The 15,237-nt window shown below is 46.7% G+C and overlaps 1 protein-coding gene across 4 annotated transcripts in view; it reads right to left on the bottom strand.

The window, feature by feature from the left end:
- SBF2 (SET binding factor 2) overlaps window positions 1-15,237 on the bottom strand; it is a 648,361-nt gene that overhangs the window by 251,124 nt on the left and 382,000 nt on the right. For all 4 annotated transcript variants that reach the window (XM_074997415.1, XM_074997417.1, XM_074997416.1 and 1 more), the window contains exons 8-10: window positions 13,366-13,474; window positions 11,544-11,657; window positions 9,083-9,160 (exon numbers count right to left, since the gene is read on the bottom strand). In XM_074997415.1, the coding sequence (XP_074853516.1) occupies window positions 9,083-9,160; window positions 11,544-11,657; window positions 13,366-13,474 (301 nt within the window). The remainder of the gene's footprint in view (window positions 1-9,082; window positions 9,161-11,543; window positions 11,658-13,365; window positions 13,475-15,237) is intronic.

Here is a 15,237-nt window from a genome sequence, read left to right as displayed (position 1 = left end):
AATCACTCTTCCTGCAGCTAACCTGCAGGTTGGTCCGGGACTTTAATTTTACAATAACTCTCAAATGCACATTAAAATATGGTCTTTGACTTGAAAAAAATAGCACAAATGAATTCCAGACCAAAATGAATCAAATCATTAAACTATGATGTCAATACTTAATCTTTCAATAGATTGTTTTGGAAGCAGACCATTATGTTGCACTAAATAGTCTACAAAGAACAATTATTTTTTGTCAGAGAGGTAGCCATGTTAGTCTGTATCTTCGATAACAACTAGAAGTCATGTGGCACCTTATAAAAAGCAAGTCTTTGCCCATGAAAGCTTGTGCCCCAAAATATCTGTTAACTATCTTTAGCAACAGAGAGGTAGCTATGTTAGTCTGTATCCTAACAAAACAAAAAACCAATCATGTAGCACTTTAAAGACTAACAAAATAATGTATTAGGTGATGTCTGTTTCTCTCTGTTATATGATTGTCATGTCAATTCACTTTCAGCACCATTTCCAGTACAGCACTATCTCCAGATCTGAAGAAGTGGGTCTGTCCCATGAAAGCTCATCATCTAATAAATTATTTTGTTAGTTTTTAAAGTGTTACATGACTGCTTAATTATTTTTAAGATGCCAGCCCTGAATACCATTAAGAATGTGCTCAAAGCTGTTCTCTACTGACAAATTAATTTAGGATTCAGTAGACAAGGCTTCTGTTGCCAGATACAGCAAACCGTTCAAATGCGCATTAATGCGACTTCAGCACAACTCAAAATCCCGCTTTCCCCCACCACTGGCTCAACGCCCCGCCCAGCCCTGCTCACCCCCCACCCCCATGCCTGGCTCTGGCTCCAACTCAACACCCCTCATGGGTGGCTCTGGCTCAAAACACCGCCTCCCCAATCCTGGTTCAAACCCCCCGCCAACTCACCAACTGTGCATGGCTCCGGCTCAACCCCCATGGTTCAAACCTCCCACATACGGCTCCAGTTCAACCCTCTCCACTCCTGCCCTAGTTGAACCCCCTGCCCCAGTTCAAAACCCCTGCCAGCTCACCACCCGAGCACAGCTCCAGCTCAACCCCTCCCTGTGCACCTCCAGCTCACCCTCCCTCCCTCCCTCCCCAACGTGTGGCTCTGGCTGAATCCCCTAGCCCCAGTTCAAACCGCCCGTGGCTCTGGCTCACCCCACTCCTTGCAGCTCCAGCTCAACTCTACTCCCCACCCCACCCACAGCCCTAACACACCCCAGGCTTATCCCCCCCCGCAGCCTCCTCCCACAGCTCTGACCCACCTCCAGGCTTAACTCTCCCCAGCTGCCCTCTAAACCCAGGACTCACCAGTCAAAAGGAGCTTCAGGGGCTCCTGTTGCTCCCCCAGCTGCAGAAAGACAGGTTACTCACCGTAGTAATGGTGGTTCTTCGAGATGTGTCCCCGTGGGTGCTCCACAATAGGTGTCGGGCTCGCCCGGCGCCGCAGATCGGATCTTCCAAGCAGTTTCTGCCGGACCGCGCATGCGCCGGTGCGCGCCGCTCCCTTGCGCGCTCCTGGCCACGTGCGCGATCCGGTCCCTGCCAGTTCCTTGACCAACCGCCTCGGATGCTCCTGCAAAACACTAACAGAGATCCGAAGCGGGGAGGATGGGCGGGTAGTGGAGCACCCACGGGGACACATCTCAAAGAACCACCGTTACTACGGTGAGTAACCTGTCTTTCTTCTTCGAGTGTCCCCGTGGGTGCTCCACAATAGGTGACTACCCAGCAGTAACCCAAGATAGGAGGTGGGTAATCGGATTATGTGCAGCTTGTCTCCGAGAGGACCGCTGTCGAGAGACGGGTATCCTCTTGGAATACCCTGTGAAGGGCGTAATGTTTGGCGAAGGTGTCATAGGATGACCAGGTCGCCGCTCTGCAAATGTCTTTTAGCGCAACGCCCTTGAAAAAGGCTGTTGATGCCGCCACCGCCCTAGTGGAATGAGCCCTGGGAGTGGCCAATAAAGGAGTCTTTTTGAGTTCGTAGCACATTTTTATGCAGCATACGATGTGCTTCGAGATTCTCTGCGAAGAGAGACCTTCTCCTTTCGATTTGGGAGCAAGAGAGTGGTCCTGTCTACATAGAAGGCTCGCGCCCTCCTCATGTCCAGGAGGCGTAGGCGTGCCTCTTTGTTAGAGTTATGAGGCTTTGGATAAAACGAGGGTAAAACAATAGGTTCGTTAATGTGAAACTCAGAAGAAACCTTGGGAACAAAGGCTGGATGCAGCCGTATGGTTACCGCCTCCTTGGAAAAAACAGTGCAGGGTGGCGTTGCCATAACTGCCGCAAGCTCTCTCACCCTGCGAGCTCACGTAATTGCGAGAAGAAAGGTCGTCTTTATCGTAAGGAGGCGGAGGGAAACCGTGGCCAAGGGCTCGAATGGTGGTCCCGTTAGCGCGTTAAGCACGAGGTCCAAGTTCCACGAAGGTGGAAGCGGTTTCCGAGGCGGGTATAGGTTGACCAACCCTTTGAGGAACCTGGTAACCATGGGATGGGCGAACACCGTGTGCCCTTCCTCCTCGCGTCTGAACGCCGAAATGGCGGCAAGGTGGACCTTTAATGAGGATAGTGAGAGTCCTCCTCTCTTGAGGTCCAGTAAATACTCTAATATTACAGGTATAGGCACCGAAAGGGGGGCCAGCTGTTTGGTAGCACACCAAGCCATGAAGCGAGTCCATTTCTGCTTGTAGGTCTTCCTGGTGGAAGTCCTCCTGCTACTTTCTAGGACTTGCTGCACTTCCTCTGTGCATGCGCTCTCTAGGGAGCTGAGCCATGGATTTACCACGCTTGTAGTCGCAGGCCTTGGGGGTGCAGATGCACTATGGACCCCTGGGCTTGCGTGAGCAGATCCAGCGCCACCGGAAGAGGCATCGGTGGACGGTCCGACATGCGCAGGAGGAGGGGGAACCATTGCTGTCGATCCCACATTGGGACTATCAGGATCATTCGGGCTCCTTCCCTCCTGGCTTTCTGCAATACTTTGTGGATCAGCACTGTGGGAAGAAAAGCGTAAAGCAGGGGGCCCCTCCACGAGATCGCGAACACGTCCCCCAGGGACCCCCATCCCAGTCCTGCCCTGAAGCAGAATCGTGGGCACTTCTTGTTGTGTTGAGTGGCAAACAGGTCTATCTGGGGAAAACCCCATGCGTGGAAAATCGGTCGTAGCAGATCGGGACGGATCTGCCACTCGTGCGTGAGTGCAAAATGCCTGCTCAGCTGGTCTGCCTTCACATTGTGAGCGCCTCGTAAGTAGGAGGCTTTCAAGGTTATATTGTTGGCGATGCACCAGTTCCATAACCGGACTGCTTCCGCACATAAGGCACGGGACCGAGCTCCTCCTTGCCGGTTTATATAAAACATGGTGGAGGTATTGTCTGTACTGATCCCGACTACTTCGCCTTGTATATGGTCTCGAAAGTGTCTGCAGGCGTTGAATACTGCTCTGAGCTCCAGTATATTTATGTGCAGTGACTGCTCCGTGGAGGACCACAGTCCTTGCGTCACCTCTTCGCCCATGTGTGCTCCCCACCCTATGAGGGAGGCATCTGTAGTAAGAAAAACCGATATTTGTGGTTGGTGGAAGGGTACCCCTGTTAGCAAGTTCTTGGGGTTTACCCACCATTTGCGCACCTCTGCTGTGGGCGACACCACCCTGTGAACGGTGTGTGCTGCCGGTTTGTATACGCTCGCCAGCCAGTGCTGCATGCTGCGCATGTGTAACCTGGCGTTCTGTACTACGAACGTTGCCGCTGCCATGTGGCTCAGCAGCTGTATGCACGTCAGGACCGGCACCGTAGGGCTGAAGGTGATGACCTGCACGAGGGAGCCGAAGGCCCGAAAGCGAGTCTCTGGCAGATATACTCTCGCTGTAAGAGAATTTATGCGTGCCCCTATGAACTCTATGTCCTGTGTGGGGTCTATCTTTGATTTTGCCAGATTGATAACCAGGCCGAGCGAAGAGAACGTGCCTGCTGTGACGCGTATCATGCGTAGTACCTCCTCCTCCGAGGCCCCTTTCAGTAGGCAGTCGTCCAGATACGGGAATATAAATACCCCCTGTCTGTGCAGGTAGGCTGACACCACTGCCAAGGTCTTGGTGAAGACTCTGGGGGCCGAGGAGAGGCCAAACGGTAGGACCTTGTATTGAAAATGTTCTTTGCCTACCATGAACCGGAGGAATCGCCGGTGAGCCGGATGCATAGTTATGTGAAAATACGCGTCTTGTAAATCGAGGGCTGCGAACCAATCTCCATCGTCCAGTGCCGTAAGGATGGAGGCGATTGTGATCATCCGAAAGCGTTGCTTGCGCAGGTACCGGTTGAGGCCTGGAAGATCTAAGATGGGCCTCCAGCCTCCTGTCTTTTTCTCCGTGAGGAAGTACCTCGAGTAGAACCCTTTCCCTTGCAGTTGCTCCGGCACTCTTTCCACTGCCCCTATGAGCATGAGATGGTCTACCTCCTGCTTGGGCCTCGCTACATGGGAGGCCTCCTGGAGGTGGGGCCTGGGTGGAGGTCGTGGCGGTGGGAGCTACTGGAAGGGGATGGCGTACCCCGTGGCTATGATCTCCAGCACCCATTTGTCTGTGGTGATCCTTTGCCACTGGTCGTAGAATGGTCGGAGGCGATGGTGGAATAGCCGCTTCGGATGACCTTGTGCGATGGTAGTGATGGTGCAGCCCTGGATCTGTGTGTCAAACTTGTGGCCTTTGGCCCTGCCCCGAGGACGCACGGCTCTGTTGGGAACGTCGCCTGGGAGTTCTGTACTGCTGGTGCTGTTGATGTCGCCCTTGCTCGTAAGCCCTGTGGTACTGGGGACGCTGTTGCTGGTACTGGTACCGTCTTTGTTGAGGGTAGTACTTTTTCCTTCTGTATGGAGGGGTGTAAATCCCCAGGGTCCTAAGTGTGGCTCTTGAATCTTTACTGGAATGAAGGACCGAGTCAGTTGATTCAGCAAACAGCTTCTGCGAGTCGAAGGGAAGATCGACTATCTTTGCCTGCAGATCCCTCGGTATACCCGAAGTCTGGAGCCAGGACTTCCTTCGCATCACCACTGCCGTAGCTGTGGAACGTGCTGCTGTGTCCGCAACATCCAGGGCGATCTGAACTCCCGTCCTCGAGGCCGCGTAGCCTTCTTGCACAATGGCCTTGAGCACCGGTTTCTTGTCCTCTGGAAGCGAGTCCATGAGGGAGGTTAACCTAGTGTAGTTGTCAAAATTATGGTTCGCTAAATGCGCTGCGTAATTTGCCATTCGCAACAGTAGAGTGGAGGAGGAGTAGACCTTTCTGCCGAACAGCTCTAGCTTCTTGGCATCTTTGTCTGTTCCCCCTGTCCTGAATTGAGATGTCTTTGATCTTTGTTGCGACGACTCCACCACCAAGGAATTTGGTTGTGGGTGGCTGAACAGGAACTCCATGCCCTTCGCTGGCACGAAGTATTTCTTATCCGCTCTCTTGTGGACAGGCGGAATAGTCGCAGGGGTCTGCCATATCATAGTGGCGGACTCCCAGATTGCTTCATCAAGCGGTATTGCTATTTTGGAGGAGGCCGGAGGTCTCAGATTTTTGAGGAGCTTATGGTGTTTCTCTTGCACCTCTGCTGTCTGGATGCCTTGCGTGAAGGCCACCCTCTTAAACAGCTCTTGAAACTGTTTGAGATCGTCCGGAGGATGGACGTCCCCCGGGGCCGTAGCCTCGTCCGGGGAGGAGAGCGAGGAACCACTGGGGTACGCCTCTCTGGACCCTTCCGGTTCCTGTTGGTGATGGTACACCCTCTCGCTAGAGGCTTGCGAGAGAAAATCTCGGGGTTCCATAACCAGTCCCCCCTGAGATACTTGAGTCTCTGTCCCCGGTCGCGATTACCCTCGGGGATACGAGATCGTCTGTGGGGATCTTTCCCTGGTAGATTGCCGGTGGTGTCTATGCCCCACGTGATAGGGGCGACCATGGCAGTATAGGCACTGTTCTTGGGAAGGTGACCTAGACCACTCCCTTGGTGCATACCCTCTGCGTCTGGGGGAGCGAGATCGTCGAGAGATCTGGGACACTGGAGAGAGCGATTTTGGATAGTATTCCAGCGGCTCAATCCCCAGGAAGGGTGAAGGTGGTCCCAGCCAGGGCAAGGCTGGTTGTAAAAATGGAGACGGGGGCTCCGGGTAGGCTAGGGGGGACCCCTGCCTTCTGGTTGGAGTCTGCAGCATAAGCGGAGGGCTGAAAGAAAGCAACTCCGCAGCCCTGTCTGGAGAGGGGCTGCGGTGCCTCGTTTTGTGTGCAGCCTTCCCCCTCCTTTGGGGAGGTAACTCCGCCCCCTGGCGTGTAGGGGATCTCTGCCCCGTCCGCGCCGTGCTCGGCACGCTCATGGGCGGTGCTGCACGGGCGGTGTCCTCCGGTGCCTGCAGGCTGTGTGCCTGCGCGCTCTGCACCGCCGGTTCCCCAGGGGTCGGTGCCGCTGCTTGCAGTGCCGCCGGTACCGGCGCTTGTTTAGCCGCCGCCCTGCCTGCGGTGCGGGGCGGCTGTTTGATTATCGGAGGCTGAGCCGCTTCCACGTGGCTCTCCGTGCCGCCGTCGATCAGCTGTTGCTGTGGCTGGGGGCTGCGCGCTCCTCCCGTCCCGCTCGCTGTTGCTGCCAGCAGGGATCGGGCTGGGGAGGCTTTCCTCCATTTTTGTGCTGATGGGGTGAGGGAGGCGGCTTTCCTTTTATGGGCCCCGGAGGGTCCCTCCTGCTGCGGCCGCTCTGGCACGTCTGGCTGGAGGGCCTTGTCAAAGAGCAGCATTTCAAGCCGCATCTCCCTGTCCTTCCTTGCTCTGGCTGTTAGTTTTGCACAGAAGGAGCATTTCTGCGTGACATGGGACTCCCCCAGGCACCTTATGCATAGACTGTGCCCATCAGACACTGGCATTGCCTTTCGGCAGGACTCACATTTCTTGAATCCTGAAGAGGACATTGTTGGTGAGTCTTTCAGTTGTTAACGGGTACTTAGCACCTTCTCTGTGCTGTTTTTCCCCTTCTCCGATGGCCTGCCACGGCAGGAGAGCTGATGGCCCTAGGCTCCTGGCCTCCGGTGTTCCGCTTGTTACTGGGACTGGACTGAATGCCGTCCCGCTTGTTGGTTTTTTTTTGTTTTTTTTTTTGAAAAATAACAACTGGCTAACTTGCAGTAGCCTAAGAACTTGAAAACTTTAAAGAAAAAACAGTTAAAACCATTGAATACGCTAACTTGGCCTTAGCCTAGTTCGGATTCCGTCTGCAGCCGACGGCGGTTAAGAGGAACTGGCGGGGACCGGATCGCGCACGTGGCCAGGAGCGCACAAAGGAGCGGCACGCACCGGCGCATGTGCGGTCCGGCAGAAACTGCTTGGAAGATCCGATCTGCGGCGCCGGGCGAGCCTGACACCTATTGTGGAGCACCCACGGGGACACTCGAAGAAGAACGTGTGTTCCATAGGGGAAAGAAGCCACATCGATTTATGCATAATTCGAGTTATGTGACAATGCACAGTAATGCATCTCTTGCATAAATCGAGGCACTACTGCACATTATTTGTTTCAGGACCAGATTGCTCACCAAAGTTAGCATCAAGTAGTTTATAGTAACTTGCACAAAACACAGAAGTCATATACAGAGGTCTTCCACAAAAAACAGTCTATTTCTCTCTGAGTAGGCAAAATTATGCAAGATTAAATGTATCGACCTTGCAACAATGCACCGCACCGATTTAAGATTGCACCATAAACAGTGAAATCCTGGGTTCAATGAAAGCAATGGGAATTTTGCCACTGACATCAATAAAGCCAGGATTTCAATTTGACTTCAGGGCTGAAAAATGAATTTCTTTACGAGAGGCAAGAAAGAAAAGGATAAACATAAGCAATACTGCCACATGGGAGAGAAATTATGGTATTTTTATCTCTACTAATGATTTCCATGTTATGTCTTAGACAGCATTTTATAAACCTCACCGGAGCCCAATACCACATTAATAAACTAGAATTCTCTTCATAGGATGTAAATATACCATGTATATGTACAAACATCAAAATAAACCAAGTTTCCTTTTTTATTATAAAATTAACAAGTCCCATCTCCATTTCTCAAATAGTCAGACCAGAGCTGTAGCTGCTAGATAGCGTATGGCATCACTTCTCTTAGACACAGAATGACAGTATTTTCCAAATAAAATCATCTTTTATTTACTTGTGTAAATTTCCATGTGTATAGTGCCTTTTCAGTCTATCAGTAGAAGCTTGCATTCTGCAGCACTCTCAATCTCTTGCTCCTTCAATATATTTACTTCTCATTCATTTTCAGCAACAATGATTCTTCCTCTTGTTTCTTTATTACTATTTTAACTGTTAACTACTGATCTAAGGAAATGTCAGCGGTGCATAATTACTTCAGACTTGGCTTTCTCTCTCTGGTTTTAAACTGACTTCAGTTCAAGTTTCAATACCCGTGGTAAGCAGCCTATGGGGCTGTACATTGCCTTCTCATGACCTCCCTTCCTCTCACTGTAAGTCTGGAACTTAAATTTTCATTAAAAAAAAAAATCTAGCCTACAAAGTAATTATGTAACAGACAACTAGCCATTCTTTGCAGGTTTAACAAATTTCAAATGGGGAGAAAATACTCTTTACCACCCTAAGCATACATTTAAGTAGATCTGGTCTAGTTCAATTAATAGTAATAATACTTTGCACTTCTACAGTACCCTCTACGTGAGTAACAAAGATTTAGCTGCAGGAGCCACACCAGGCAGCAGGAACCACGTGGCTCCAGGCTGGGGACATAGGAACCGCATGGCTCCAGACCTCAAAAGCCGTAGGAGCTGTACCCAGGCAAGAGCCGCAGGAGCCACAACACACTTGACCCACCAAGCAGCGGGCACATGCGTAGAGCAGGTGGAGGTCACCATGTGTGCGGCTCTGAGCCACATGTTTGGCTCACCTTATTCACCACAGTGCAGTGTTCCATTCGCCACATGGATTTAACTTCTTATTCTAAAAACTTAATATTTGTCTATTTGTCTACTTATTACAAAGCCAGGAATAATAGGTCTTACCAGCATTTTTGAGTGCGATAAAGCCGTTCGTGAAGGAGGGAATGCATAATCTGCCGTTTCCAAATCAGGGTGTAAAACCTACATTTTTCAATTAATGAAAGTAATTGTTAACTTTTTTACTGTTTTTTTTCTTTTTATTTGTTAATACAGGTTGAACCTCTCTAATCTGGAACCCTTGGGACCTGACTGGTACCGTACGAGAGAATTGGCTGGACTATGGGAGGTCAATATTGTCTAGCAGCATTACCAACACTTCCACTGCTTACCGGACTCTTAGAAGACATTTTGGGGTGGGGGACAGGAATTAGAGCTAAATAAGAGGACAGAACACTGACAGCCAGGACTGATGGCTGTAAACAAACTCTACAGGACTGTGGGAACCTTGGCCACACACATAAATGGTCGCCTGGTTAACTAAAATCATGTCCTATTATGGATATTGCCAGAGAAGAGAGTTCCAAATTAGACAGGTTCAACCTGTACTCATTGCATTGAAAACACTTTAAAAATGATGCATGTGCAATTAAATCCTAACTATTACACAAAGATTAGGAATTAAGATGCCCTTATTCAATTGATGGAATTAAAGGCAGTGTTCGCAATAGATTTTAGTAGGTGTTGAAAGCCAAGGTTGTCATCTTAAATGTCATAAGCAGCATTGTTAAGATTCATGCCCTCGCTATTATGTCTCTCTCTCATGGTATTAGCAATAAATACATTGATTATCTAAAGGAGACTATATGGGTCCAGATTTTCAAATGTGACTAGTGATTTCGGGTGCTGAAACTGACACACATTAAAGGGGAGTGGTTTTCATATAATGCTGAGCACCTACTCCCTGAAAATCATGTCCTTTCAAGAGGTTTTGAGGGAAGAGTCCCACAAACAAAGCACACAATATTAAGTCATCTGAAAATACTGGCCTATTTGCTTATTCTACTTAAAAGTATTGATAATGAAGTTTTTGTTGGAGAATGGGGGTATTGATCCCCCTGCCTCTTGCATGCAACATGAGTACTCTACCATTTGAGCTAGCTGCCCTTTGCTTAGCTTATGGGAATTAGCTCAAATGGTAGAGTGCTCGCTTTGCATGCGAGAAGCAGTGGGATCAACACCCATATTCTCCAACAGAAATGACAATAAAGCTGTTTCTTAGCCTGGGAAAGTTCTTAGTTTAAATTTAGGTACTGAGGCAGTACATTAAAAACAAACCTATTGCCACAAATAATCTGTAGTTCCACCTAATTTTCTGTCATTTGCTTTCTTTTCTTATTAGGATTAACACTTTTGCCTGAACCACACAGCAAAGCATGCACAAGAAATGACCATGGATGAGCTCCAGTACGGTCCATCCTACAAATGAAAAGAGGAAAGAAGGATGGAAGAAATGAGGAAAGAAAAGTGAAATGACTCAACCTTTATAAAAGCTATTGGGAAATCAGTCACTGTATGAGGTTGGCCCTACTGGTCGAACCCAAGTTGTTTGTCATAGCATTTTTCAGTTTTTGATAATGATGGCTAAGGACCATTCCTTTGATAATGATGGCTAAGGACAATTCCTTTGATAACAGGAAGCTTATTCCTCAAAATGAAATGATAATCAAGTATAAAAAATATTTACTGCAACAACTGAACAGATCTTTTACTATTCCTTTGCCAGCCATCACATGAAGTCAAAATTGAAGTGATTATTGGAATTGTGCCTTCAACTGAAAAGTCAACAAGATAAAACATAATCAAACAGCTGAATTTTCAGTAATTGGTACATAGTAATTTCAGATCAGAATTTCAGTAATTTCAGTTCACTCTCCTCTTCTCAGATGTTAAAAAGTCACAGGCTATAAATGAATGAATTCTTAGGATATGGAATAAGCTGAATTAGTTACAAATCAATCTGTTCTTTTAAAAGAGCATAGTTAACAGAGACCTATGTGCAATTCTAGCCATAGAAAGGTGAAAGGCATTTTTCTAAAGGGCGTACAGAGGAGGAAAACAAGGTTTATTTAAGCCTTGATTCTGCATCCACTGATATTAATAGCACAGCTCCCTTTGATTTCAGCAGTATAGGATTGATTACTTAGGGACAATGCAAGAAGTAAAGAGCTCGCTGTGAGTTAATGAAGTTAATGTGAATATGAAGTGAATGTGCCAGGTTCAACTTAACTCTGGCTTCAGAATTAATGGCTTCAACAGAATTGAGTCCAAGGACACCAGATTTGTATGCAAATCTGAGATGGTATTTAAGAGAAAAATATGTAAATCTGCAATATCATATCTGGGTACGCCTGCATATAACAGTATTTGCAGTTTATGGTTTTCATATACATTGCATATATGAATTAATTTATCTTGCTTTTTAAACCTTTGTTAGTAATTTTCAATCTTGCATAATATTCAATAATTTTATTTATTTTTTCTTTTTAAAAAGAGCTAGGCAAGTTGACCAGGAAATGAGACATACTAGAGAAAGAGCTCTTTGAGTTTGATGTAGCAGTGGCTCTGGGAGCTGAGATAGATGAATACATTCAGGAATTTTAATTGTGCCTCCATCCAGGTCTGCTATGATTACATCCAACTGAAAAAGACAAACATATACTTTACATATAGTTTGTTTTGGGATGAACATAGTTAAAACACCAAACAGACTATATTTCAGATTTTGTATATAATTAAACCTAAAATGAGTGAAGATAATATTACTTCATAATTTTAGTGTCATTAAAATGGCATTAATGAATCTATCCTCAAAGTACCTACATGAATCTCAGAAAACAAGAGAGAAAAATTTAGATCAAACTTTCAAGTGTGGGCTTTAGTTCTGCGTGCCTCAGTTTTTGGGTCTCCAACTTGAGATAGCTTATGAGTGAACTTCAAAAGTGCTGAGCAACCACAACTCCACAAAGGGGTGACTGCAAAAATCAAAGATACTCACGAAAAATGTTGGTCTAATTGAATTGCTCGAAGTCAGAACAGAAGCCTGAAATGAAGTGGCAAATATATTCCAGTCTTGACTTCATATCCTGCATCTCAATCTAAAAATCATTCTTCTGAATTTTTCCCTCCCCCATTCCACTTCCACTTGACAGCTTGTACTCTTCTTTGGAAAAGAACTGACAATAGGTTAAATTAGTTGATATGTGTAGGTCTTCTTTTTCTTTTTGCTATTACTGAGTGTCCTGCCTTATCTATGGGTACTTGTCCAGTAATCAGTCTAGCTAGCTTCTTAAACTGAATAATGCTTGAAGCACAAAACACAAAACAAAACAAAAAAAACCCCTCTACAAATTTCACACTTGACCAGGAAGTCCCTAAGCATATACAAAATACATAGCTGCAGAGGGCACTGGAAAATTTGGGGCACCAATATTCTGGGTGCCCCTACACAGTCACGTGTGCTGTGTACATAAATGGCTTCTCCGAGTTAGCTGTGGGGCTACCTTCTTTCTGCCCCTTTCACTCCCTGCTCCAATTGGCAGGCTCAGGATTACTTTCTTCGTGTCCCTCCCCATCACCCACTTGTTTCTCTCACCCCCTGTGGGAACAGTGGGGAGTCCAAGCAGACTCAGCCTCTGCAGCTCTGCTCTGGCCCCTTTTGGCTGAGCTCCCACCTCCTCCTTGTGCTCTTGAGTCCCTGCTAGGTCTGGGGCAATGCTGGTGGAAGGTGCTGTACATACAGCTCCCTTCCTGCCCCACGTGCCTGCCTCTATGCTATTTGAATGAGGAACCAGGGTAGCTTGGGTCTTCCAGATGATGATGGGCCAGAGGCGGCATGAGCACTCAGTAAGACAGACCCAGACCAATAGCTGTTTCTTGTTCCAAGTTAACCCCCTCTGTCCAGGCACCATGGAACAGCCTGGAACCCAGTTCCTCCATCCCAAACCCACCAGCACCCCTAGATTCCCTTCCCCCTGCTCCATCTCCCCCCACATGTACCACTGGTCAGACAGGCATGGAAGTCAGGTAAATAAAACATATAATTTGCTCAAGGTGAATAAAATATATTAACACTGCTTCATATTTTGTTTTTAAAATGTTTAAAACAGTTCTTAAATTTGCACACATTTAATAAAAAAATTAATTTAAAATTAAAAATGTTCTTGATACTTCATATGAGGGGCTCAGGCTGTAAGGTGTGCAGGCATGGAGTAACCCAGTCTCTGAGCAGGTTTTGTCCAGGGGCTGTGCCCTCTCGACACACTGGGGTCAGTGAAGCACCATGCACAGGGCCGAATAAATCCTAAGGATGGTCCTGCAATTCACAGCACAACTGTATGCATACTCACAAGCTCATGAATATCAGCACAAAAGATGGAATGTACACCAATAATGAAAGGCGTTGGTGAACTCAGAACTTCAAGCAGCTGTGCTGGGAGAATTGGAATATATGGATAACTGTGAAGAGAATTAATAAAAAGTTAATGATTTTTAGTCTGCCCCATTACATAAGTTTTTCTTCACCTTTCTACCACTCATTGTTAACTACTTCAAAAATTGCCCATTAAAATTCTGGGGCATTTGGCACATCAATTACTCAGTACATATTCAAAGTTATGAGGACATTCAGGCATGAAAATTTAAAGAAGCCTATCAAAACCCCAGCCATTAACACAAGAGAATTGTAATTCTCTTATCAAAATTTAACACAAACTGTTTTGAATATGCATGTAAACTAAGACGACAAAAAAAAGAATATTCAAAGTAATCTGTCTATATAGGTTGTCATTTGATGCCCATTAATCTGATAAACACGCACAAAGATTTGCAGTAGAGATATTAGATCTATTATAGATCTTACACCAAGTTCTAAAACACAGTATGCTTGAAGTAAAGCATGCAGTACAATATATAATACTAACTGCTGTTTTGTACAGCGTCACATACGAAAATTCCCAAATGCAGAGCTTTCTTATGCAGTAACTGATGTAGAGCTTTGTTGTTTAAAAATTTGTATCATCATTGAAACAGCTGTCAGAATTTGATTTTTTCATGAGAAATGTCAGGTATTTCAACATTTAGGAACAATATTTCAAAATTAACTTTCAATCTGTTACAAAGTTTTTCTAGTGTTTTATAATAAGGTACAAACCTGTGTGAAATATGTTGAAGAAATACAAGAACTCTGCTTGCTCTAAGTCAGAGCATCTTTTGCAGGCATTTGGCTTAGAATTAAACTTCTTTCATTTTTTCAACTAAGGATATATTTACACTGCAATTGGAGGGGAGCTGCAGCTCAGGTAGGCATATTCATACTACTTTGATCTCATCTACCTAAAAATAGCAGAAAGACATGGTGGCACAAACCTCAGCAGAGTGAGTGAGTATATTATTGAGGTTTCCCAGTGGGCTTGTACAGCTTGGGCGGCTGCATCTTCACAGCTACTCTGAGCCATCCTAGGTAGATTAAAGCTAGCATGGGTATGCTTACTCCAGCTGTAATTGGACCATTGGCTGTTGCCCTAAGAGGCTGATACAATTGCTTTTAACCTAAAAAACTGGGCTCAGACATGGCTTTTTCCACAAAGAATTAATTTGTTGATTGTAAGTAAAAGGCGGGCACATGCATCAGACAAAGTGGGTCTTTGCTGGCGAAAGCTTATGCACCAAAAAATCTTAGTCTATAAGGTGCCACAGGACTTCCCATCTTTTTGCCCCAGATCCCTAAATGGCCTCCTCAAGGATTGAGCTCAAAACCCTTGGGTTTAGCAGGCCAGTGCTCAAACCACTGAGCTATCTTTGTTTTGGTTGATTGCAGTGCAGCTCACATCCTTCTTCTTGGCAGTCAGTTGATAACGAATAGGACATCTTCATGTCACTCTCCTATTTGTGAGTCCGCTGTTGGCTGGTTATCCTGATTTTGGAGCAGCAGATCTTAACACAGAAGAGGCAGATGTTGGTAGCTGTTGGAGGAGCTTGGGGCAGTTTTTGACTCTTTTCTTCTTCTCCACCTCTCCTTGTCTGCACTGCAGCAGGACCTCTCATATTGCACCTCCCCTCACGGATTACCGTTTTCCACTGGGGATGGTCTTGGGCAAGATTCTCCCAAGTGTTGACACCGATGCTGCACTTTTTCCACGTGTTCCTTCAGCATGTCCTTATATCACTTTCGCTGGCCGCCAATACGCCTCTGTCCTTCCTCCAACTCAGAAAACAGAATC

The sequence above is a fragment of the Carettochelys insculpta genome, chromosome 6, assembly GCF_033958435.1.
Source record: "Carettochelys insculpta isolate YL-2023 chromosome 6, ASM3395843v1, whole genome shotgun sequence".
Lineage (NCBI taxonomy): Eukaryota > Metazoa > Chordata > Testudines > Carettochelyidae > Carettochelys > Carettochelys insculpta.
This window is presented reverse-complemented; position numbering and strand designations above follow the sequence as displayed.